Source organism: Zootermopsis nevadensis, unplaced genomic scaffold (genome assembly GCF_977971745.1).
Source record: "Zootermopsis nevadensis isolate Lab colony 2312 unplaced genomic scaffold, Znev_1.0 Znev_ptg000001l, whole genome shotgun sequence".
NCBI lineage: Eukaryota > Metazoa > Arthropoda > Insecta > Blattodea > Termopsidae > Zootermopsis > Zootermopsis nevadensis.
In genome coordinates, this window is record NW_028259133.1 from 14,866,300 (window position 1) to 14,893,461 (window position 27,162).

At 40.5% G+C, this 27,162-nt stretch overlaps 2 protein-coding genes across 7 annotated transcripts in view; one reads left to right on the forward strand and one right to left on the reverse strand.

Moving 5' to 3' along the window:
• The window catches only part of LOC110830078 (uncharacterized), a 91,596-nt gene that overhangs the window by 23,558 nt on the left and 40,876 nt on the right, over positions 1 to 27,162 (reverse strand). For all 4 annotated transcript variants that reach the window (XM_087343534.1, XM_087343539.1, XM_087343529.1 and 1 more), the window contains exons 2-3: positions 14,157 to 14,243; positions 759 to 11,498 (exon numbers count right to left, since the gene is read on the reverse strand). In XM_087343534.1, the coding sequence (XP_087199660.1) occupies positions 759 to 11,498; positions 14,157 to 14,243 (10,827 nt within the window). The remainder of the gene's footprint in view (positions 1 to 758; positions 11,499 to 14,156; positions 14,244 to 27,162) is intronic.
• Positions 1 to 27,162, forward strand: part of LOC147875212 (uncharacterized) — a 72,503-nt gene that overhangs the window by 1,095 nt on the left and 44,246 nt on the right. For 2 of the 3 annotated variants that reach the window (XR_015533809.1, XM_087343582.1), the window contains exon 2: positions 14,731 to 14,894. Coding sequence is in view for 1 of the 3 variants with exons in the window: in XM_087343582.1 (XP_087199708.1) it covers positions 14,731 to 14,894 (164 nt within the window). In the remaining 2 variants the exon portion in view is untranslated. Of the gene's footprint in view, positions 1 to 14,730; positions 14,895 to 15,216; positions 15,712 to 27,162 lie in introns of those variants that run through there. The other variant, XR_015533811.1, reaches the window with a different exon arrangement.

The following is a 27,162-nucleotide window of genomic DNA, read 5'->3' on the forward strand; positions in this document are numbered from 1 at the left end:
GCTCACAGGATTCATGTTTTGTATATTCCTCCTAGATCTACTTCAGACTTAAATAAAATTAACCTAACCCAGCTTAAACTATAACCAAATTCAGGTTTGCTTGTTAAATATAAAGGTATGCCAAGTTGCAAGGTGAAAAACATTTGTTTAGCTTTGCTAATAAAATTGAATATGTTATTCAATAAATTCCATAACTGTATGAGAGTTGAAGCTTTCATAGTGGTGAAAATGTGGATTGTGATCTCATGGTTTATGCTTCTGTGCAGTCTTTTAGACGATGACAAGACTACACAGTACCATAACACAGAAGATCACAATCCAAATAGTATGCTATAAAAAGAGGCAAAAGTAACAGGTCACCATACTGTAGATATAACCAAAATTTGCATTACATTATTTTTAGGTTATCTTTCAACATTATTATTTGTATAGGAAATATGTGAATTAAACAATTGTATTTAGAAATAAGAATCATAACTAGTTTTGGTAGACATGCATGTTCATATTGTGTGAACTTTACAACACAGAAGTCTGCAATCATATTTAGAAAACTCAACACAGTAAAGAATATAATTTACAGCAGCATAGGGAGAGAGAGAGACTGTGGAATGAAGCAAAAACAGAAATTTTAGCAACCAGTTAAAAGATGAAGAACATTAAAGAATGTAACTATTGAGAAGGATCAGTTAGATGACATAAAAGACAGGAAGAAAAGAAGACTGATGAAAATAGAGAAAGTGAAGAGGAGAAGGACTCACCTGTGGCCAGTACTGGCAATGTCTTTGTTACAATGAAGGTTGTTACATGAGGTTTCACTTCTGTGGTGGATGTGACCACTTGCTCCTGACCAGCCACTCGAGTCACAATGTATGTGTATGTTCTGAGTCTTGTTGACATCACTGTTTCCATCACAACAGTTGAACTGATATCTGGTACAACTGTATGGGAACTGGCTGTGGTTGCTGGGACTGGTGTTATTGATGAAGGAGTAGGTGAGCTCTCAGAAGAAGATTCAGAACTTGTGTGAATACTTAAGGAACTGTCATCAAACAAGGCACTTGAAGGAGAATTTGATAGATTATAAGATGGACTGTCATCAAAGTGTGGTACTGGTTCAGTAGGAACATTGGTTGTTGCTGTTGTGTATAGGTGTGTGTGGGTTTTTGAACTGCGTCCAAATGTCCTGGAAGAGGTTAAGGGCTGCCTCCCTCTGTAGTATGACTTGTAATTACCACTACTACTGTGGATACTATTACTGCCAGTTGTAGATGTTGGTGTCAAAACTGATGTTTGGCGTCTGCCTGGGAAAGTTGTTTTTATACGCCCAGGCCGTTTGGTAATGCTGAAACGTGTTGGACGTACAAATCGTGGACCATCAAATGAGCTTTCTTCTGTTATTGAAATTAAGCTGTCTTCAGTTATGCTTGGTGATTCAGTTGTAAATTCATATGAAGCTGTGGTGGCTCTGTTATGTGTCTGATCATCTTCCTTATTCTCCCCACTGTATTCGTTCTCTTCTCCTTGTATGTTCTTCTTGTTTTCTTCTTTTTCATGCTTTATGTCTGTGTTAACAGATTTATAATCATTTTCAGGCTGCAACACAGAGGTTGCACCTTGTGATTTTATTATGTCGTTATTGGCCAGAGTAAGCGATGAAATTTTCAATGATGATATTTCAAGTGGTAAGTCTTGTGTCGAGACACCAAAGGTTAGTGTTTCATTCTCTAGATCATGAGTAGAGATTTTAAATGATGATTCAATTTGTGAGGGTTGAATGGTTATGAGTCTCTGTGTAGACATTTCTGTAACTGGAAAATTGCTGGTAGGAATTAAACTCTGCTGTCCATTACTTGCTTGTTTTGATATTAAAACATTACTATTTTGTTCAGTCTTAGATTTCTCCACCCTTATATCTGTCTCGAGTGAAGTGGGAGTTTCTTCATAATATTTCTTCTTGCTCTCTTCTATGATTTCTCTATCATCATAGACTTCATGGTTGACACCTCCACTCATGAACACCTGAGAAACTTTAACCATGTTCTCTGTGTCAGTACTCAGTTCTTTATCTCTGTTCAGCACAGTGTATTTATATGAGTAAATTGTGGACATAGATTCAGGAATGACATTTGTTGGCTCAATATCCAAGTCAAAGTTTGGAACAGGCCTCTTCTTTGTCACCACGATACGACGTCTCTGAGTTGGTGTCATGATAATGGGCCGTTTTCTCGTAACCACAATACGCCTACGCCCTGATGTTGTGTTCATGACTACTTTGTTTCCTCTTACAGTAGTTGGAAACAGGTATAGATCTTTCTCATCTACAGCTACGTTGCTGCTAACGAAGAATGGGATTTCCTTTGGCCTGTATGTTGTGATGACTAAAAAATCTTGAGCTCTGTCTGGGGTATTAGCAGGTACAGAGCTTGAAATGGAGTAATCATCAAGGTCACTACTGACTGTGGAGTGTTCTGTCTTTTTACGGCGTGTTACAAATATTTTTCTTCGTTGATGATTGTTTCCTTCTTCATGAGAATTTGAAGTGACTGGTTCCTGACCATGTATTATGCTTTCCATCCTTGAACCATATTCAGGCTGTGGAGAAGTTTTTCCATGTTCATGTTTCTCAATATGTTGTGCACCAATGTCCATATTAGGAACTCTAGCTGAATGTTGTGCTTCTGATAATGTTAAAATTTCTTCTTTATTTACACTTTTATCTTCACTTAATTTCTTTCTGTTGATGGGCACTTTAATTCTTACCTTTCTCCTTCGGTGAGATGGTATTTCTGAATGTATACTACCATTATCTTTGTCACCCAAGTTATCCTCAGTACTTCTTTTCTTTCTCAGGAATTCTCTTTTTTCAAAAACCATTGCACATGTGCTGTTTTCATATTTAGGTTTTGACAGAACATTTGCTTTGCTTATGTTTTGTTTATTGTCATTTAACATGGTAAGCATGCCCCTGTTTTCTTTATTTATGACCTTCCGCTTGAGTGGGGCAAACTCAGCGGGGCCATTGGATAAAAAATGACCGGTAGAATAGCTAGAATTAAAAGAGGAAGGATTTGTCTTCTTGCCGGGTAATTTCTTTTTGTTTTCTGTTGAGAAAGGTGTTGGATTTTCAGTTGAGGAAGATCTTAATACAAGAAGTTTACTGGATGATGATGATTGACCAATGACTGATGAAACATAACTGCTAACATCACCAACAATACTTTCCAGACTTTGTGTCTCCGTCTCACTGGCCTGACCAGATACTTCATTCATTGCAGACATGACGTAATTATCTAAGTAGCCATCATCTGAAGTAGGAAAAGAGCCTCCAATCTCAGGTACTTGTGATGCCTCCACAGTGAACATTTCTGGTGCAGCAAATCCAGCTTCTCGCTTCCTAATAGCAGCAGAACTCTCATCACCCAGGGTTACTGTTGAGATGACAGTGCTGAACTCACCAGGGCGCCTTCCAGACACATACAGGGTTACAACACTTGTTTCTGCTGGGATTGGAGGTGGATCTGGAGGTTTCTTATCTGTTCTTGATTTTGTCCTTGAAGTCTTGAATGAACGGTCTCTTCCAGTATCTTCGTCCTTTACAACCTGCACAACATCATCATCTAGAATTTCTTTTTCAGAATCCCTTACAAGCCTGTCTTGTTCCTCAGGTGGTCTCTGACGACGTCTCAATGGTTGTTCAGGGGCTGTGTTTTCTAGTGAAGTGTCATGGATTAGCTTCGGTTCCTGCTGGAGCAGTTGCTGTTGAAGACCTGATAATAGAGGATTTTGCACCATGGATTGTTGTTGAGGTTGCCCACCTAGTAACTGTGCCTGAAGCAATGCAGGAAGTAGCAACGAATTAAGTTGGTTACTTCCGGCACCCAGAGCGGCAGTTGGTGTAACAACAATTGTGTCTGTAATGAATTCTGTTGCAGTAATTACCTCAGTTGAGCTGTCCACGATAGTGGTAAGGATCTCCTTTCCTCGGAACGTCAGTGGAATAACTGTAGACGTTCCTTTTGTGACTGTGGTGACATAAGTAGTTTGCCTTGTTTTGAATTCTGTTGTGGGGGTTGATGGGGGTCCAGGATTGTTTAGGGCAAGTAAGGGATTTAAGTTTGGTTGTAAACCAAGGTTACCCAGTAAAAGCTGAGATAATAATATATTAGCCAGTGGTGCATTCGGTGATACTTGTGGTTGTAGGGTATTAACAACCTGTTCCACATCATAAACTGTGCTTGGTATGATGTGAGAATAAGACGTTTTATGTCCTCTAATTGTTGTTGGTGTAAATATAACACTGGTGGTTGGTGTTTCATGGATTAGAAACTGTGTAATCTCAGTGACTCCACTTGGTAATGTGCCGGTAACTTCACTTGTGAGGTACAACACTGTATTTCCGTCCTTTGCAGTGGACACCGTGTATTGATGTGGTCCTAACACTTCTGTACTAGCACTAGCAGTAATTACATTACGATATTCCGTGACGCGCCCGTTCACAACAGGGATTGTGACTTCAGTGGGAATGTGATGTGTCACTGTTATACTTCCATCGAAACTTGATTGAGAGTAAGTATATGTATCAAAGTCGGAAGTCTCTCCTCGGTAGCGGGTTCGAGTCGATCCCCTCCTACTAGTGTTGGGGTTACGGCGAGTGTTGGACCACGAATGGGTCGTGGCTTCTGACGGGCGAGTGTTTGATTGAGTCCTGAGCCTTGGTGGTTTAGGTCTCTGTGCTGATGTCGTCGGTTCAGGTGGCTTGATATTTGTTCGTCTTCGTGGTGACGCTGTTGTAGGTCTCCTAAAGCTTGCACGATTATTTGTAGAAGTATCTTCCTTCCTGAGAGTAAATTGGGATCTACCAGTATTTGATGATACTGACGTAGGTCTCACTCGAGGTTGGGTTGGCGTAGATGTTCGTGGTCGAGGTGTAAACCGCCCTGGATTTGATGGCTTCGGTTTGACAGTGTCCTGAACAGGTTCCGGATCTTCAACTGATTCCTGTGGGCTTCGAGTTGACACTCCAGGACGGCGATACCGAGGAGTGAAACCTCTTGCAGATCCCATGCCACTTTTCGTCCCGTACTCTACTTGTCTCTTTGTGCGTGGTTTACGATTGAAGCCTACAAATGGACGGATGTTAACCGGATTATATGGTTTGTCACTCCGTCTGTTAGCTGACTTATTGGGTTGTGTTTTTGACTCTTTGGTTTCCGATTCCTCATACTCGTTATCGTCAATGTCCTCTTCATTATCTTGCTCCTCTTTGATTTCTTCGTTCTCTTGCTCCTCTCCATCAAATTCACCCTCCTTTGTCTCTTCTTCATCTTCTTTTTCTGGTTTCTTTAGCAATCCTCTGGGTGGGAACAGATTATTTCCAGGTCTTTGTCTGTTTGTCACTGGGTTATACTTGTTAGTAGTACGAGGTTTAGCAGTAGTAGCTCCTCTTTCACTTGCTGGCCGACGTAACAGTGGACTTCTTCTCGAAGATTGCGTCGTAGTTGGCTTCGGAGTAGAGCTTGTTGTCTGTGGAGCTCGTAAAGTAGGCGGTCGTCTAAACCGCAATAGAGGATTATTACTTCGACGAGAAGATTCCGTGGTAGTGGATATGGGCTGTGTTGGCGAATCGTGTTCGTCGTCTGTGAAGTGTGGTGTCTCGTCAGTTACGATGGTAGTAAGATCGTCATCGGGTTCTATCGTTTCTTCGGTCGAAGGTGTTGTGAAAGCGGTGCTGCCGGTTCTTCCGAGTAGCGATGACTGAGTGGGTCGTATGCGAAAGCGAGAGCTGCTTGCCCCATGATGGGATACACTCGTGGAGCCTCTGAATGGGTAATCCGAAGATCCTGCAACCCTGCTTGAAGAACTTCTGTAAAATCCTCCCCTTCTGGATGGTCCGTTCTGACCAGGCGTCGATGTAGCATAAAGACGAGATGACCCTGCAGAACTGCGCCCTCGACCAGTGTAATGTGTGGAAAACGAGGACGCTGCACTACTTACAGGACTTCCCCTTATGCGGGAAGTTCTTCTTGCACTTGCCCCAGAAGGCGTTGGTCTTATGTCATTGTGAATTGTCTTGTACAAACCTGAGGAATTGCCTCGTCTGTTACTGCTGAACCTACCTTTCCCAGCACCGTTGATTTCGGTTTTTGCCGCTGGTGTTGCTGTTACAGTTGGGGTAACTGTTGCCCTTGTTATTGTTGTAGCACTACTACCCAAAGCCGTCTTTCTCTTGGGGTTAAAGGTTGGCCTGTTCCTTGACGCAAATGGTCTAATTTGAGGTGTGAACGTCCGCTTTCTTGTTGAAAACGTCAGCCTTGATTTCTTGCGATTTTTTCCAGCATCGTCACCCTCGTTGTCTTCTCCACTGTCTCCATCATCTTCCGTTTCGCCTTCTGTCGCGCCACTTCCCTCGCTGAGCGAACTCTCTATAACGGCCGGCGAGGGCGACGTGGTTGACGATACTGTTGGTATTACAGTGACATCTGTACTCAGAGTTGAGGTGGCTGCTATCTCGCCCGCACTAGAACCGGGAACAGAGGTGGGCGTAACAGCCACTTTGAAACTCGAAGTGCTCTCAATTATTTGAGCGTAGCGTCCGTCAATCAGTGTGCCCACTACCCTGGATTCATAGAACGTAGTTGTTTCATCCTTAACTATTGAACCTTCAACTATACGAACCAACCCAGTTCTTTGTGCTTTTGTGCCTTGAGTTGTGCTTGGGCTAATTGCTGCAAGAATAGATTGTCTCTCGGTGTTCACTTTGATGGTGGTTGTACTTTCAACCACTTCTGCGTAGAGAGTGTCGATGTAAGTTCCTATTGCTCTAGTAGTGAAGTAAGTTGTGCTGACTCCATCTGCATCCACGATTCTGCCTTCGTTCAGGGACACAACTCCCGTAGGTTTTAATTCTAAGTTCACCTTGGTTGAAGAGACAGGAGGAGAGGTAACGATCTGAGTGGAACTTTCTAGCACTTGTGCATACAGGCCATCTATGAATGTACCATACACATCAGTTGAGAACAGTATTGTGGTGCCATTGTTTACCTCACTGGTTAGGATGGTCGACAGGAGACCAGTTGGCTGGAGTGGCAATGATGAATGTACGGGCGACTCAGTTTTTGTAATTTGCTCAGAGACATTCTGTTCACTTGCACCACTACCAATAGCGCGGCCTGTAACATCATTAGCAGTTTCGTTTACAATATTCGTCACAGTTTCTAGTCGGCTGCTGAGAACAGTACTGTTGCCAATGTAAGAAGTTGTGAAATAGGTGTAAGTTGTATAGAACGTCGTGGGTTCTGCTAAAGTAGCTGTGGGTGACAGGACAGCTGTTCCTGCTGATGCTGGCGTTGGGCTGATTTCAAAAACGCTCGCGCTCGACGGTGAGGGGATTACAGTTGGTGTTACTGTATTGGAGATAGTTTCCTCTCGACTTGTAACTACTGTACTGCCATCTTTATACAGTGTTGTCCAATAAGTGAAAGTTGTAAAGTATGTTATAGGCAGAGTGGCATCTTCTAGAGCAATTCTTGTTGTTGGTGCGTCTGAAGGAGACAGTGTTTCTGTTACGACATTAGTCACTGTCTCTAAACGACTGACTACATCACTTGAAGAACTGCCTTTGTAGATTGTAGTGAAGTACGTAAATGTCGTATAGCTTGTCTGAAGAAGCAAAGTTGGGGATGGCTCAAGTTGTTCTGTGTTGCTTTCTGAGCTGATCTGATCGTCAAGCAATGGTTGTTTGTCATTTCTTTTCTCAAGCATCATAACCTTGCGTCCGTCAGAACTGCTGCTCGTAACAGTGCTCATTTTATCTGCGACATCCGGTGTGTCTAACGCCACCGATTTTGTTACGGCAACGGATGCGAGGCTTTTATCACTGTCTATTTCCCTGGATGATATTGGAGATTTAGTCGATGCATCTTCTTCTAGTGCTGTTGGAGTGGCGACAGTATCACGTGATCTTGAAATGGTCGCATAGCTGCTGTCAAATCTCGGCGTCTTTCTTTGGAAAATGCTATTTTCTTCATCGTCCACATCAACAGTATTGATATTTGAACTTTCGTTTCCGTCACTGGTAAGTTTGTGTGATCGAAAGATCGTGCTGCTATATGAATAATGAGGTGTAGATTTTAGTACAGGTGTTTCAATATGAGGGGAATCTTGAGAAGACTCTAAGAAATGTGAAAGAGGAGCGTGTTTTTGTGGAGATTCAAGTTGATCTAACACATCCGGATTTGAGTCTTTTTCAAATAATGGTTCACGAAGCGATATTGTGGGTTCGATGTTTGACACTGTTGGACTCAAAAGGAGACCACTTGGAGTTACGATATTTGTGTATATTTCTGTTCTGCTTGAAATTTCAGTTTCGCCATCAACCAAAATGGTCGTGAAGTATGTGTAAGTCGTGTAGAATGTTTTCAATTCGTTGTCAATTATTCCCGAACCTCCATCGTAATTTAGTGCAGGTGTCGGAGTTGCTAATTCTTTTTCAATATCTACAGACTCTATTACAGTTGAGAACAAATCCTCGTCAGGGCGTACACCCAAATCTGGGAAGTATTTTGTTGTTGGTCTTCCTGTACCAACACTTGTGGGCACTGGCTCTATGGAGGATAAATGTTTTGACGGTGTCACAAGAGTCTCATCACTGGCAAATAATCCAGCAACAGCTGGATCAGATGCATGTAAAATGTAGCTACTGTCCACAGTAGATGTAACTACATTTGTAACAACCACTTCTCGACTTGAAACGCTTGTCGTTGATTCCTGGAAGAATGTAGTGAGGTATGTGTATGTCGTGTAAAGAGTTTTGAATATTAGCTCAATCTCGTCTTCTTCGCCGTGTACAAGGTCTCTTGGAGTAGTTGCTGGGATAGTTGTAACGTTCATTTCCTCAGATATCAGTGTGGTCTTTTCTTCTGGTAACTCTGGTGTTGCCATCGTATCTCCGTTCTGATTCGTTGTTCCAGCAATGATGCTGTCGGTTGTTGTGTCAAAGTTCTCCTCTGTTGCCAAAGATACCGTTGGAGAGACGACAACACTAGATGAATCGGTCGAAATATTATGTTTCAGGTCTACTTTACCCGTGCTCTTGTTAGCATCAGAATTGAATGTTTGTGTTATATAACTTATTTCCGAACTAGTAACTTCTCTTGATCGTATTGAGGTCGTGGTAGATGTACCTTGTGCGGGGATAAAGAATGTTGTAAGGTATGTAAAAGTCTTGTAAACTGTGGTGGGTATAAGCTGCGTTATTGGACCGTCAGTAGTTGATGAAGGCGGTGTTCTTGAGTCCTCTAAGTGCCTTTCGCCACTGCCAGCAATCTGAGATTCACTGTCCTTTTCTATGTTCTTGGCGTCTTTTTCAAAAATGACCTCTTGTTCCTTTGCTTTCAAGTTTATCTTCCTTCCAGTTTCTACTTCGTTAATAGAATCGATATCAGACTCTGTCTTTGTTTCTTCTGTCGGTGCTGTACTCAAAGTTTCATCGACTGCTGTTGTTCTTTTGTTGTCATCTTCTGTTGTGGATTGTTCTATAGTTGTAATCAAGTTACCTTCTGTTGTTTGAGGCGGTTCGTCGGTTGAATCTACATTTAGTGGTGGGGTGGTTGGTGGAATGGTTTCTTTGGTCTCTTCAGCATCGCTTGAGGTTGTTTCTGGAGGTGAAAGTGTTATATGAGTGGCAGAATTCTGTGATGTGTCAAGGACGGCTGTAGGTTGTATGGTATTTTCTGCATCTCTCATATCGTCTTTGGTGTGGTCAATATAAAAGAATACACTTGATGTTGAGTGTATGACCTGGGCATAATTTCCATCGACGTAAGTTCCGTATATCAGGGATGTGAACAAAGTAGTGGTCCCATTTATAGCCTCAGTACCACCAATGACTTTTATCAGTCCTAGGGGGAATTCAGCACCGCCAGTATCGAACAACTGAGTCTGCGCAGTATAGAAAGTCGCTAAGGAATCTGTAGATTGTACTTCGATTTCTTCAGTGCTAGATACCACGGAACTGGCCTCAGCAATGTCTTCGATAGAGGGCTCGATGTTGTCGTTATGAGAAACTGATGATGGTTGGATCGTATCGATATCGAAAAACTGTTCTGTAATCAAATCTTGTGCAGGAGTTGTTGGTATTCTCTCTGCCATTTCCAGCTGCTCATGGGCCAGATATTGAGCCGCGTCTTCGAAATCGGTTGGGTTCTCTGTGATTGGATCTACAACATGGACTGATTGGAGCGCTTTGTGGTCGCGGCGGATTGTGACTGTTTGAGATGGTATTTCTGGAAGCACCACCATGGTCGGCAAAGCAGTTTGCATGCTTAACGAGTGTCCTGTTACCGTCCGAGTAACCATACCAGGTGTGTGGGACATGAACGTTTTGACACTGGTCACCACCGACACTTGGTTTTCCGTAGTTACATGTTGCAACTCTGGGGCTAGTGTCGCATCTCCTGATATTGATGTAGCTTTTCTCCCCTGATGTGTTCCCACAGCGGCCGTTGTATGAGGCATAAATATTATTACAGTGTCTCCAACTGTAGTTGTGAATTCCGAGAAACCCAAATATGTCACTGTATCTAGTTTTCTTTGTTCTATTCTGTTGCCTCCGAAGAATGCCTTTCCAGATCTGGACCTATTACCACGAGGGTTTATCTCCAAATTACGACTTTCAGTCGAATCCTCCTCATTTTCATCGACAGAAAATCCACTTGGTGCGAACTCGTGACGGACCGTAAATGTCGGCAGATCGTCCAAAGGCTTCACAACTCTAGCTGGCTTTAAATTATTTATCTCAGTATCTTGACCTTCAACGTCTCCTGTGTTCTTTTTCTTGAAGTACTCCATCCGTTTAGCTTTCACAAGGTTCTCGGTTTCTTGTCGCTCATCTTCTTTAGCTGGATGCAAGTACTTGTTCACGTGCTTCTTTGCCTTTGCTTGCAAGAACAACGCTTCTAGCTCATCTCTGCTATCTACTTGGGATCCTTCATACCGATGAGATGGTTTGTGATCAATTGCTGACACGCTTATAATATCATCATCCGCTCTTGGGGGTACCCCAATGAATCGAGAGTGAGGCGTCTGCTGTCCATTTACGGCAGTCTGGTAGATATTACCTGATTTGGCGTAACTAAATGGCTCGACTTGTATGACCGATTCTTCGACTTGAGACGGAAGTACTTGGATGGGCTGTGTGGGGCGTGCAATGTCGGCCACGAGGGTAATGGATGGAAGCACCAATTCATCCAGGTTTGTGCGTGTCTTGTCTCTAATCTTAGAGTCGCCATTGTAGAACACCCTGGAGCTAGTGGTAACCACCTGAGCGTATAGACGACCGTTGTCAAGTGTTGTGCCTAAAACCTCTGTTGCAAACTCGGTGGTCGTTCCTTCTTGGACAAACGTACGAGCTGTCGATGTTAAAAGACCGACAGCTTTTTTATGAAACCGACCATCTCGATGTCGCCCCGCGTTATCCACCAGCAGGACGGTGGTGACATCTATTCGGTGTGACAGGAAAGATAGATCAAGAACAAGAAACGACAAACACTGTCAGTAAAATACGGAAAGAAAGAAAACACAGGCAACAAGTAAATTCAGTGCAGAGAAAAGCTTCATCAGTAACAACTTTAAAAAGTCCAATTCTAGGAATATCCAAATACTTCTAACCCTATGGCTCAGTAACAGCAATAATAACACAGGGACAATACATTCAGTAGAAGTCCCTGACATGCGTTGACAGATGCTTCCTCAGCCGTTTTCTTTCTGTTTTAAACAATGTTTATATTTGTGTACTATGCAGTGGTCATAGTTTATGGTGACGATAGAGATGTGTAACCGGATAGACTAATGAGAATCCGCTCTAAATAGCATTTAAAACTTTGGTAGTTATCTCCAAGAAAATACGCTGCCTCTGTTACACAGATCAATCATTTAGTTAGTAGGTCTAAGGAAAACAACAGATATTTATTTTGAGAAACGATGCTCTTGTATATTCTCTGTGGGTGAATTTTCTAGTTATTTAGTGGCAAAGAAAGTGGTAGTTTTTAAAGGCTTAATACGATGCAAGTGTTTGAAGTTAAAAAAGTGACGAATTCGTTTGCCCGAAGTGTTTGAAAATACCCGGGTCTTAATAATTTAACAGACAAAAGCATTTCTCTGCACTGTCGACATTCAATTAAAAATAGAAAACTTACAGAGAACTTAAGATTCTAAACTTGAAAGTCTAAAGACACATTTATTTCTCAATATATGGAGAAGGAAATCCTATTTCTATTTTCTAGGGTCAAAGATAAGGAAATTGTAGAACAAACTGGTCCATTAAGATACCACCATTTTGAAACAGCTTGAAGATGTAATCACATGCATATTATACACAAAATACATTGGAAAAAAACATTTAATGTACAACTTCTATACACAGTCATTAAAAATAGTTCCGAACAAGAATCTCGCGAACTCCCTTCGGCAAGTCATTAACTTGTTTAATTATAAATTGAATTACAAATTAAAAATAATAAATTCCGCACAAATTAATACCATTCTTGGTCACTATCGTAACGAAGTAATATGCAGTCGACAGGCAGGACTCCACTTCTGAATTACTTTACGCTGTCACCAAACGTCACGATGTTGTGGTTAGCACCCCTGCTCTGTGTCCAGGATCTACCCCTTTCGAATCTTGGCCGATTTATTGGCCAAGCTAAAGTCTTTGTGTTGGAATAGTACTTTAAGTGGTCCACGACTGCCTCTTATCAAATTCTGACTCACCATCATGGGCATCTTACCATCTCACTGGCCACTATCTAATTATTGTATTTGGAGCAGCATCGTTAATTAACCTCGATAGTCGTTACCATTTACTTAGTGTCCCAAACTGTTTTTGAATATCTCAAAAATATAATTGAGGACGTTTTAAATCTTTGTTTTAATAAGTTTGTGATAATTGCGCCAGATTTCGCTTGCATGAAGACACTCAAAAGATGCTTATAAAGTAGTTTTTTGCGTTGGTACATTTGAAACTTCGTATTTTTGGTTTTGAACGTGTAAAGTGTTAAGTACGGTACTGTAACATTGTTTTGGGTTTAGACGCCGTGCGGACTAATAGGTTGATACTAACGCTTCGGACAGACATACAAGCTTCGTCTTCAGCGAGACATTGGTTATCTATCTACCTAAGAATCCACACGGCGTCTCATCCCAGAGCAACTTTTTCACCACTGTGAAAACCCCAGATTTGCAGCGTCATGTTTTTGAAAAATAATTTTTAACCAAGACTGTTTTTAGATGACGTGTTTTTAATATTTTACCACGCGTTTGTTAATATAAGTACATTTTATACCGGTATAAAATTGTAAGGTCTTATCTCACCTCATTTTGCGTTGAGATAGTAGGACTGTCTTTTTTTAGTTATTTAATTTCTCTCTTTCTCTTTCCCTCGTCCTCTTTTACCCGTAGGTGTCAAGGTATACTTATTCATTTTATTGATCTATTTGGACAATGGTAGGACTCCTTGGATGAGTGATCAGCCCGACGCAAGGTCTCTACCTATACAAAGACAGAAAGACGCGGACAAACATCCATGTCTTGAGTGGGACTCGAACCCACGGTCGCAGCAGTCAGGCGCACGAGGACCATGCCTCAGACCGCGTGGCCACTGCGGCCGGCAGTTATTTAATTTGCTGTTTCAAAATAAAGACATGAGCATATGTCACTTTGAGCCACGCGATGAAATTCCCAGTGCAATATGCAACTTATTTCAACAAATTTTCTGCATTCGAACTGGTCACGCAAGAAAGTCTAACGATATCTGGCAATAATGGTGGAAATATAGTTCATTTGATACCACATTTTGTTGAAAAGTTGATATCTTCAGTCGTCAGCGAATATTAAAACCATTGCAAAGTAACGAGTAGACGTGTTGACACCAGTTCACTTGAACCGGTTCAAAAATCAGATTGTGCCACGATTAGTTACAGAAACTTCAATTACACTAAGAAAGTGACACAAAAAGTATTAAGGTTTCCAGGTAATTTTAATATGTGCATGTTCCTTTGGAAAATTTGTTAGCTTCCACCACGTGTAGGCAATCCTTGGATTGAGGTTCCTCGTGTAGAGTCTATTAGATGATGTTAATTGTAAATAGAGCTCCAGCTTACCTCCTACATCTCTCTTTACCCTGTCTACCTTCGATGGTTCGTGTAAGAGGGATCCATCCTCACTGCCGAATATGTCTACATCGATTTCTGAAAAAGAAAGAAAAACTGAGTTACTGTAGTTGGGTAGGACCTAAAAAACTAATTTCAAATTCACAAAATGTAAGTGTTTTTGGAGATATTTGTATTGAAAAAGAAACAGCAGTTGCGGAATATATCCTTTAACATTTTAAAACACACCGCCTCTATATTTCGACCACGTAATGTAATTTTCAGAGTAAGCATAGGCAATTTTCATAAACGTCATTGACCGACATGTGTTTTTCCTTAGAAGTAGGAACAGAATACTTCAGTATTCTGCCTAAAAATGACATAGCACTTTAGAGGATTGGTGATAAATATAGCTATAGTATACCATAGTTATATTTCGTAGAGGCAGTAACATTACGAGATTTGAATATCTCGCAGTGGTGCAACGTCCAAAGGGAATGGGGACAAAATTAGTTTGGGTGCGACATTTAATTTATTATCTCTTCTACAGCGAAGCCAATAAAGCACATTCTCATTGCAATTGCAGTGCAGCTGTGCCACTGATACTGAGATGCTGTGTTCCAAAGGCCCCTGCACTAGTGTTGGTCACACCCTGACGATACGGGATACCTACCAGCTTATGCAATATCCTGGTCATGTAGCCTACAGCGTAGAGGCAGTCTCGCGGCCTTCGTTCAGAGAAACAACGTTGTAAGTACGCTTTCAGTTTTATAATTCTCTTAATTTCAACTAACGAAGATGGCTGTCTTCTGGGTTATAGCGCCGCGTAGTCTAGTGGAAGTTTACCAACGTTTCAGAGGGCCTTGCTGCTTCCATCATCAGGAAGATACCCTGATGATGAAGGCAGCAAGGACCTCTGTAACGTCGGTAAACTTCCACTAGACCAGGGGTTCTCACCATTTTTCGCTGGCGTACCACTAATTCTGATTTAACACACTAAATGTACCACTAACCAAATGCGTTCAGGGAAAACTTATTTACGTTAATATTATCTTTTGATTTTCTTACTTAGTTCGCGTACCATTCAACATTGTCTGGCGTACCACCAGTGGTCCGCGTACCGTAGGTTGAGAAACACTGCACTACACTACACGTCGCAACAACCAAGAAGACAGCCATCTTCAATGCTGCGTCTGCTATGTGGTGGCAATAAGAATACGTTTCTACCTAACGTCCGAATTTGTCAGCAAGAAAGTGGTCCGAACAGATTTGTAATTCTGTAGTATCTAGATGCCAACTAAATCCACAGCAAAGTCGACGAACCGAAGTCCTGTTGAATTGTCTTGTTTATCGTGTTTAATAGTGTTATATCATTAATAGGATACTCGTACAAGAAGCTGAGAGAATCCAACCATTTGCAGATTATTTCCTATTAATACTGTTTCTCTTCATTCATCGCCAGATGATTCAGTGTGCATCCTCGGAATTATTTTAAAATTGTACTATTTATCTTAGCTGACTCCCTTTAATTGTGCATTAGAGGGAATAAAATGTATTTGCTTTCACAGATACGTTTTTTGACGACGTATCACGTTACTTTAGGTCTATACCCGATGATGGAAATTTTCCGCCTTTTAAATTGATGTGACTTGAACGTTCCTCATTGGCCTTGCTTCCTCAGAGTCGTGGGCAATCTCTCGACCTTGAGCTAAAACGAAATCCTGACTGATGAATATGGAACAGAATTCGTATTTAGTTGAACTGTCGTGAAGTTTATGTCGTTTCTTTTCTTCTTTGGTGCAATTTGCAATATCTCCTGCATGTCGACCTATTGCAGCGATGTGGCGTGTTCCATTGCAAACAAGCTTAAGGTCGAGTTCTCACAACCCAACAACGAGATGTTTGGTTAGATTTTGAGATCAAAAATAGCTTATATCACATTACGACTGCTAATCACTAGCTCTATCTGCGCGAGAATGGCACATGGCACATATTACTGCGGAATTAATTAAATTTGCTATTATAACCAATTCTGTGTAAGAGAGTCCTTCACGAAAGTCGCGCAATTGGTCATAGACATTCCCCCACGTTTATGGACCCAAAATTATCGTTATCATGTTCACAGGAGCAGTCCACTGACTTTGGTGGGTCACATGAATCCAATCCACACTGTCAAACATCTTAAAATCCACCTTAGTATTTCCCTCCCGTGTACGCCTAGATTTCTCATCAGCTATTTGTATGCTTGTCTCATCTGTCTCGTGCGTGTTACTTTCCAAGCCCATCTCATTCTCTTTTGATTTAATCGCTGCAGTAATATAACTTATTTCGTGCAGGTACAAATTACGAAGAAGCTCCCCACGTATTCTCAGATGCTCTCAAGGTTTCACGCCCATCCGTAACAATTGAGATTCTGTTACTGTTATAAATTACAGTAGTAAATAACGAAGCTAGTTTTATCCGAGGTTTATAGACGTGTCAACTTGGAACGTAAAAGCTCGGAAGCCTGACAATTCAGCTTAAACTACAATAAATGTGACCCAAATTTTGATGATTCAAGCACCGCTTTATGTAGCTCGACAACGAGGAGTGATGAAATGTGTTCATTACAGCATGTTGACCGGTTTCTCATGCTACAAACATGGACTGAATCTAGCTAGAACGTAAGTGGCGTTTCGCAACTTCTAACGGAGATCTATGAGAATAAAGTGACTGTGGAACTTATTTATTCTACATATAAAGCTACTGTGATTCTTGTAGGCATTGCGCCTAGGCTGTGTGGCGTGTCGCTTGTTAAAAGCATCAGCCTCTTGTCTGTAATATCCTTCGTGTGAAACACTCTGTACAGCGTTCTTAAGAGCATACGACCTCGCGTTGTACTCATGGTTCTAGTTAGGCAACTTCTTCACCATGCATGCTTTGTGGGTCGTACTAAGCGACTGGGCTGAATGTGTATTCTCTGATATTGTAAAGAAATTATTGCATGTCGAGGAAAATTAATTTGTACGTTATTTTTCAGTGTCTTTCAGCAGTAACATTAACGATTCTTTGTCCCTGTAATATACATTTTTACGCGAGTAATTTCCAAATACATGCTGCAAACCTAGTTGTAGCTGCTGAAAGGTGTTCCTTCTTCGATAAATTAGCTAATTATTTATTCAGTTCTTACCCGTAGGCCATCGGTTTCGGAGTTGATTGATCCATTTTGCTGATGCCAAACACTTTAAATATGGATTTTTGTTATCGGAACTATCTGACGGCCATTTTAATTTGTGTTATTATCTCTATATAGGGTAAAACAGCGGAAACGGTTATAACTCGTGTATGTCATTGTGAAGATGCGTACGAAATTACGTTTTGTGGAATAGTAGGAGGCTCTGAGATTTGTGACCCTACAGTAAGAGGTACTGGAAACAAAATGAATAACGAATCGCAATCGATTCCTTTGTTTTAGAGGTATCTCAGATATTGAGCTGCTATCAGAAGATATCAGTTTTATTCGACGGTTTGCAGAAGCCACTGAAGCGCAAAGGTTTGATTGTTGATGTGGTAGATCATTATATCCGATGTTATTTGATCATCCATATGATATTTAATTAAGATAAACACGAATTTTGCATTTTGTTCCAACCAGAAAACTGCCAATGAGCTCTCAGATTTCACTTTAAATTACGTTAATTATTTTCGTTGTGTAAAAACGTGAGAAATCTGCTCATAGGCCACACACACGGCAATAAAGCAACAGGCGTAAGTTTCCAGTGTCGTACTTGGACAACGTTATTACGTAGCGGATCGTGGACCCTGGAGCTATTCGGAGAGAGAAACCGACTAAGGCCGCTAGGAGAATTCATCCTGGGGCATTGGCAGGTGGGAAAGGAATCCGTAGAATGCCAGCACGCACTTGTTTGTACATAGTTTTCCATGTTTCTGTTACGATGTATTGTAAATTTTAAATCGTAATGGCAAACCATCCAGTTGGTGGCGATTTTTATTCTTTGCTGTTCCTCGTGCATAAATGTGGGTGGGTACGTTTAGGAAGAAACAGTACAGAATGTCTGTTTATTGGCATTGTTTAGTCTTTCTCTGAAACTACATTGAGCCACAGATAGACGTACTTCCTTAGAAACTTGAATGGTGAGTAAGGGTCACGGTGATATCCTGAATAGTTCCGGTCAGACAGGTGCTCGCGGCAGCTGAAACTGACCTACATAAAACTTCCTTCTCCTCTGTTACCACTCGCCTAATTCATTGACAGTGGCTATCTTAAATCTGTTAGCTACGACGAAATGTATTGTAAATCAGTGGGTTTTATACATCAAATTCCCAACTGCACTTTTTCTTATTCATGTGTCTCAAACTGCTGTCGCTTCTTATGGCCATCGTTTCAGCCCTTTGAAACCGAAGCTCGTTTAAATAATATTTAAGATTTCAGTCCGTACCGCAAAGAAAACACCACGCTTCACCTACATAGCGATTATTTGGTTAATGCCGTTCGAAGAAATAGTTGCTATTTTCGCTGAAAATCATATAAACCCATAAATGGAGAGTTAGTGATTGTTAAATCAAGTGGTATATATAGTTCCCACTGGACTTTTAAGGGTCATTGCAAGATTCGGATTTCTTATAAAATACAGCTGTCGAAGGCTTTTAATTGATAAATTATCAGCTAGTGAGTACAAAAACACTTAATAATTTCAGGTGTGATGATAATGGTCACTGTGTATTCTATCTTTCCACTAATCATGTCTTATCACAGTATCGGGAATTAGAACTGTGTCCATTAATGAGCAGATTAGGTACTTGCAACAATCAGGTATTATTAAAATGATGAAATACGAGGTCGTAAGTTGCGCATTTAGCATGTATGGGAGAAATGAGAAATGAAACATTTTGTCGGAAAACCAGAAGGGGGGAAGAGACAATTTGGAGACGTAAGCGTAGACGAGAGAATAATAATGTGATATATCTTAGTCCTTTAAATCCTGGTGGTAACCATATGTACCACCTGTTTTAGCAATCAGTAACTTTGCGCATTTATCAGTTGTGTACAATTCTTAGAGCAAACAGCAATTATTTCCTTAAACAACATTAATGGCTTTGAAGAACAACGTATCTCAGTGAGTTAGGTACTTAAGCATGCATTGAATTTTGGTACAGACGAATGGATACTGGGTATGTAGGAATGATGGTCTGGGATTTGTGGGCTGTGGGTCGCGGGAGGGCATCGCCCCACTTAACTACCTGCTGGAGACCTACACCGCCCCAGGCACTGACACACTGTGAAGCTCCCGCTCATTCATTCGTCATTATTCTTTACTACATCTCAGCACGATAAAGTCAGCCATTGATGGTTATGCATGGGGTTATACACTGTGAGCCTTATTCAGAACGAAAGTTAATTGAATAGGTCAATTAGGTAATCTGACTGCGTTTAAGTTTCTGTTTGATAACTGCAGCTAATTAATAACCAGGCATGTGAAATTTGCTGTGGAAGTAATCATAATTCTGCCCTCAAATTTGGTATTAACTTTAGCAAAACCACCCGTTCTTCTTTCAACCTGTTACGATCGTCTAGCAGCCAGAACAGGGACTGAGTGAGAAAGAGGACATACGAAAGTGTCATATGGTTTCTTGTATCATAAAAATTGCAAATCTGACCATAGTTAGAATTGCGGAAGGCAGTCAGCCGAGCACAGCGGCCGCGCGGTCTGGGGAGTGGGGCCTTGATAGCTCGGACACTGGGACCTTGGGTTCGAATCCATGAATGTTTTTCCCGGTCTTTCTGTGTTGTGCTATCTTGTATAGGTAGAGAGGTCGCGAAGGGCAGTTTACTCGTCCAAGGAGTCCTACCAAATGTCTAAATAGATTAAGAAACATCCCATTTGTGACGAGGCCAAGGTCTTTCAAGGACTGTAGAGTCAGGAACAGAAGAAGAAAGAAAGGAATAGTGTCTGAAATTTGTCAGATTTGGAGAATCAATATTTGTAAAAATGTGAACAGAAGTAAATTAATTGAATAAAAATTTTCGTGGATATTATCCATCGTATAGTAAATATAAAACGTAAAAACGACGTTTCGGAGATGGGACTCTATTATTAACAGAACCCAATACCTTCTACAGAAAATACAAGGAGGCGGCACACATGGCACTACTCGCCTACCCTATCAGCCAGCCTAGTTTGGATTTATCTCCTATTTGGTTACCTGTCATCTCTAAAGAAATCCAAGTTGGGCATCGAGTTTCGAATTAATATTCATGTGTATTTATTCCCACCTTTTGTGAGTTTTTGTTTTTTGGCTTTATCGTGTTTATGAATTTTGATTTCTACATACTATTCTTTTACGTCCCACGGATGGATGGTGTGGTAATGCCTTTTTATTCCGGGACTTTCACTTTTTACTTTGTCCGGAGATAGGGATTAGCTCTATCTAGTGGGCCCAACTGTGTAGGAACCTGAAGACGGAGATAGAGTCCCATCTCCGAAACGTCGTTTTTACGTTTTATATTTACTAGACGATGGATAGTATCCAAGAAAATTTTTATTCAAGAAGTTTTAGAAGTAAATTACTGATTACTATAATTGTTACTTATAATTTATTCAGTATTTTGTGTGCAGGTTTATGAGTTGAGAGGAGAGGAGATTCGTAGATAAAATTTATTGTGTCTGAGGCGTGTGCCTTGTACGCTTGGACACTGGGACCGTGGGTTTGAATCCCACTCAAAGCACAGATGTTTGTCCGCGTCTTTCTGTGTTGGGCTGTCCTGTGTACAGGTAGAGGCCTTGAGACTGGTTTATCACTTGTCCAAGGAGTCCTACCAAATGTCTAAACAGATCAAGTAACCGCCAGAAGATGCGGCCAAGACCCATACTGGGTTTTAGAGCTAGAGATTATGATGATAATTATTATTTATTGTCAAAATGCCCTAATTATGCCTCTGGTGGATTTACTGTAATCCATGTTCAAATACGATAAGATATTTATCTCCTTTGCCTTATTCTGGAAACATGAATTTCGTTTCAATCATGAGGAGGATGTCAAGGTCTTAACACCCTGCCATTGTGTGAAAAACTGCGTGGAGATGCGATGCTTTATTGTCTTAACAATACTCTTTGTCATAGCTGCAAATCGTTTATACTTCCGTGAGTCATTATGGTAATCATATTTATTACTTAAAACGCCCATGTTCTCAGCTTATTGAATTTACTGCAGAGACCACTTATACGATTTTATTTATCCACCGAGTCCGAAGATCATTTAATGTTTAAAAATCTGCTTATTACCTCAAAGAAAACAACACGTCTCCATTACAAAGATCAGCTAGTTGATGAGTTAAAGTAAGTAGTCGCTGTTTATTCTGAGAATCATGCGAAACACGTAAATACAATCTGTCTTCAAAATACAGAGTTATTATTATTAAAGTGGGTGTTACATGTACTTACCACTGAGCCATGAAGTGCTAGGTAAATGCTTACATCACTGTTATCTCATAATGTATCATGACTGCTTTACGTTTCACGGTACATACACTTTGCAAGAAAACAAAAAAAACCCGCAAATTAGTGCTATTAGTAGCAGGAGGATTGATAACTTTATTACCCGTGTCTTCATAGCTTTCGGCATTCACTCTTTATATTCCTACTTTAAATATTATTATTCGCCTCATTTTTCATCTTAAATATAAGCCATTCTAAGGCGGATAACATATAATTCACCAATTATAAGTTGGATCTTTATTATTAGCGAGTTACTACTAGGTTTATATCACCTTAACATAGGTTGCATTCATTACGTAATACAACATAATACAACGTAATATAATAGTAATATTAATAATGATAACAAGAACAACAACCTTGCACATCGGCAGATTAGGCTGGGGACAGTCAGCTAGGAAGACGCTTAAACACTGCAAAAATGCAGCACAGGCGTACAACTTCGAAGAGGAGTGTATTTTGAAGATTTCTGTCTTCTGGGTTGTTGCGCTGTGTAGTCTGGTCCTGAAACGTTAGTAAACATGGACCAGACTACACAGCGCAACAACCCAGAAGACAGAAATCTTCATACTCACCGCTGTGAAAACCTCAAATCTTACAGGAGTGTATTTTATGCAGACAATATAGAAAAAACTGTATGTGAAAAGTCGCTGTCTTCTGGGATGTTGCGCCGTGTAGTGTGATATAAATTGAGTGATGTTTCAGAAGTGCTTTCTGTTTTTGAAACCTCAGTCAATTTCTGCTCAATACACGAAGTAACATCTCGGAAGACTGTATCTTAACCACCGTGAGAACCTGGGATCTCTTGTACGCCGTTATCTAGCCTGATGCGATCGCATTTGAAGTAACAACTAGATTGTGTAGCCATGGAAACACGGAAACCATGCTACCGGGACGAGAGGTACAAAGAGCGCGTGGTAATTATATTATGCAGTTTCACTTTCTGGCAATTTGTTGAAATAACTGGAGGTTCAAGTGAGCGGAAAATAGTGTAGAATTAAGTGCTCCGGACTGTAACACACTTTCTGGAACATCCTATTTGTTATGAAATTGCCACAGAATTTTAGATTCTTCAGTCGCACGAGTCTTATATTCAAGATTATTCGAGATAAATGGATCAGACTTCTGGAATATTTTTAAAATTATATATATATATATTTATTTATTTCTAAATCTTGCATGAATTCAACAGAGGAATAAAAGTTAATTGTATTTTACATATTATGTTTTGCGTTGATTATGCCCTTTTGCCTCCTCCGATTCAGGATTTTTAAATAGTACATGTACCCTTTAATAATTTTTTAGGATTTCCTGGCCGGGATCTACCGATTTGAAGGCCTGTCACACGAGAATATAATGAACAGACCATGGATGTACAGGTGGTCCAAAAAAATTGTATACACAATGTTACTGTATGAAATGCCTGTGTGTATACATCTTTTTGGTATTCTCTGTACATCCATCTCCCTATGAACATTTATTTCTTAATTTATATACGTATACATTTGGCTGGAGACTTACGGGACACTCTGTATATGAGGCTAACAGTCGAGTGCTACTTGAGAAGATAATAAATTGTTTCTCATCTGATTAAGAAATTCATCGCCCTGTTCAGCATCCCATCTTCTGCAGACCTATTTTAATATTCGAATTTGTCTGGGGTGGGGAATAACACGCCCGAGGTTATAAGTGATCTGGAAGCACTGAATTTTGGAGCGTTTCAACTTCGTTTTGTGCCAGTCGTGGACTGGGACCACTACAGATATCAGAAGGCATTAAGAACAAAGCAGCGGCGCAAGAATTATAATTAAAGTACTAATTCAAGTAGAAAGTGCCGAGAGGAAACAGTTAACGTTTCAGTAGTATTGGCCATAACAAATTTATTAACTGCTTAGACGCAGGCAAGATCGGATTTGCATTCTACCAATTACATCATCTGTAAGTCTGATTACTCATTCAGATTGTCTCCGTATCAATTGATTGCACCATTAAACATCCCGCAAGCGACCCTGAGATCTCACCTGCTCTTTTAGTCGAGCTTAAAGCCACAAAATGGCACCGATAATGGAGCCTAAACCCACGATCCTGAACGCCCCTTCTTCTACTGGATTTCTTTAGAACAAACTGCTGTGAGATAATTAAATTATTTATTATGCCAATCGATAACATTACGTTACCATCTTAATTTTATATGTGCCTTATATACCTCAAATACCTTACTACATTTTCATCGGTTAGGGTCAGAGACTAAGTTTCACTTTTACGCTGCGTGTTACCTAGTGCTTTAGATTACTTAATCCTGTTTAAATATTCTTCGCTCGTCATGGTGTAATATAGCACGATACATTATTCATAAATATTAAAGCATGAGCCGACTCTGTGCTCCTGTAAAACTGTTGGTATGGTGACCGCATTGCTGCAATATGTGAACAATAACGGGGAAAGTAGAGGGCTAAGCTCCCAGGTAATTTCATATCCGGACTACTGCCTCCTGAATGGGCGAATATGGAATAACAAACACGAGGTAATTGCCTAACGTGTGTTTCCTTTATGCAGATTGGAAAGCTTGGCTGTGCTCGTGTTTATGTAGAAACCTTGTGTCACTGTCTGATGTTGAACTAGACTTCACAAACGTGCTTTGTGTCTATATGTGGTTTGTTTAACGACGCTGTCAGTACCTTCCGACTAGGTCTGTATATCGTAGAATGGTAGGATGGTTAATGAACAAGGAATTACAAAAAATAAGTGAGAAGCGGTGGAGTCCTGATTTAATGTACTGTGTCGGCAATTCGCTGGAATGACTGAGAGAAAACCTCAGCCAGGATAGCCGGCATTTTGCCCGAGATTTGAACTGGAGGACAATATTAAAATGGATCTGTAGGAAATGGGACGTGGGTTTTACTCTCCTGGATCAGGTTAGGGTCCAAGGGCAGGCCCTTGTGAAGACGATAATAATAAACCTTTTTGTTCTATATAAGGCATTTATTTCTTGATGGGCCTAGTGATTGTTAGCTTCTCAGGAAATATTGCTGTATGAAGTTAGTGCTGCAGCCATAGGATTGAAGCGCTCTTAGCAAAAATTTCAGCGTTGTATAGATAAGCAACACGACACATGAAGATGGCTGTCTTCTGGGTTGTTGCGCCCTATAGTCTAGTAGAAGTTTTTCTACGATTCAGAACTGCTTGCAAGCTCCATACCAGGACAACGAGTCATCGCAGCAGCAAGGCAGCAAGCACCCCTGAAACGTCTGTAAACGTCTACCAGACTACACGTCTAAACAACCCATAACACAACCATATTCATACTCGCTCGAATCCAACGCGACTCATCTTTCTTGCATTCTTTTGCTGACAGAATCATGATTTGTCACAAAGGGCGCTACCTTAAAGTTAAGGACGTAACAGACTATGTCCTCGGACAGTTATTAAAAATACCAGCATGAAAGAAAATGAATCTGCGAAGGCTCTATGAACCTGTTAATTGAGCAAATAGAAAGTGACAGGAAAACCTAGGCTAGGGTCAGCAAGGAACTCTCACAACCCAAAGAATTTAATACCCGGTACCTTCACGTGTTAACAAATTGGTAAAGAACATTGTGTGTTACTTTGCAGGAAATTTCTCCCAACTGCACAGAGAAACTCACAAATGTGTGCATAGGAATGCTAACTAGCTGTGAGTAATTGAATGCGGCAGACCATTATCATCCTGTGTAGTTGCTGGAGGTCAACTGATTGAAAAGTGCAAAGCAATTTTAACATTCATCGTTCTGAGCAAAATATAACCACACAACTGTACTTTATGATTATGGAGGTGATGAGTTGAGCTCGGTGTATCTCCTGAGCCCATAAGTACAGGAAAATTAAAGAAGCCATATACATAGTGAAGGTAATAGAATATTGTGATGCCTGTAATCATTAGGCAAGCCACACAGGTTTTTCTGTTTGTCGTGTATTGTCGTGGCAAACAGATTTATTCTTTCATTCAATTTATTCTCTCTCTGTCTCGTTTTCTTTCTTGCTGTACTTTTAAACATTCTCTTTTACGTTGGACACAAATTGATCGTGTTTGAAAAGAAAGTTCTTAGAAAAATATTAGTAAGCAATTTATGGTATTATATAATGAGGAAATTCCCAATTTCTTTTCCTTTACTCATTTCGTACTTTAATCTACTCTTTGATCCAAAAATTTTCGCTTCAGAAGACAACGTTGAAAAAATAAGCCATGCTAGGGATTGCGTTATTTAATCGTTTTCCGCAATGTCTGCTCTCATTTAAATAAAGCGCAAGCAAGCATGAAGGCAAGAAACCGTGTTCGGTATAATACAGATTAGTAAACTTGAAGCTGCTACAAGAAGCAAGGAAGCTGTTGTTTCATGGAAATGCAGTTCTCGGTATTTGGTAGAAACTAGGCAGGACAAATAGTCAGTCAGTCTGTCTGTCAGGCAGACGAGACAAAGCGAACGTAGCTGGGCGGTGTTTTCTTTAGCATTTATTGGCATCGCGAAGTATGGAACCCAATTCCAAGCACGACGCTCCTCAGAGTTCATGAGGTTACACGGTAAAGGGAACTGAGGTCAGGTGTGTCGTCTGTTCAGGACGGTGAGAAACAGGCAAATGGCTCAACCCATTATTGACAGAAACAACAATTAAAAGTTGTATTTTGGTGAAGCAGGCCACACATTTTTGAAATGCTTTGTTTTCAAATTTACATCGGTGGTATTGGTATGCAATTCTTTAGTTCTTTCGTTTTTTCTATCTTGGGCTGAAAACAAATGGCAGAATATAACATTGAAATGTTACTTAAGCAATATACAAGTAATGCTAAATTAAGAAGAGAGAAATATATTATTTTATATATCATTACCAACTCTATCAATAAAGTATGTAAATTAAAAATTGAAGGTCCCAGTGACAAATATACACATTGTATGGCACATAAAAATTATTTTCACGATGAACAAATTTTAAGCAAATTTATATAAAATTCTGTTTTACCTTCGTGTAGAGTTTAGGTTGTATTGAATGTTTACTAATCAATTTAAACTCCCCGGCCATACATTTTGACGGTCTGAGATGTGAATAACTTGTGTTTCCGGAGACAAGCCGTATCGAATGTTAATGTTTATCCAGAATTTCGACAAACATTGCAGTTGCCATCTTCAGGGTCAATGTCTTTGGGGGATTTTAGATAACTCTTATGCAGATCTGGCATTGGGAATGAGTGGAAGGTGACTGACGTGATTGGACGAACAAAGAAGCGGTGTGCTGTACAATGGAAAGCGGCCGCATGGTCCAGGAAAGAGGCGACAGAAAAGATTTTGTGACCACGTGGTCTCACGGCCAGATGTGTATAAGGGTTTCCTAAAGCACTAAAGAAGTCTGTTCTGAAGATGGCAACTTCTGGGCTTACCGAAACACTGGAAAACTATAAAAATTCGACGTCGCTTAAGTCCAGCCGCGAAATTTGGGGAATATATACACGGTAGAAAAGTGGGTTAATGATCAGGAGATATTCTAAAGAG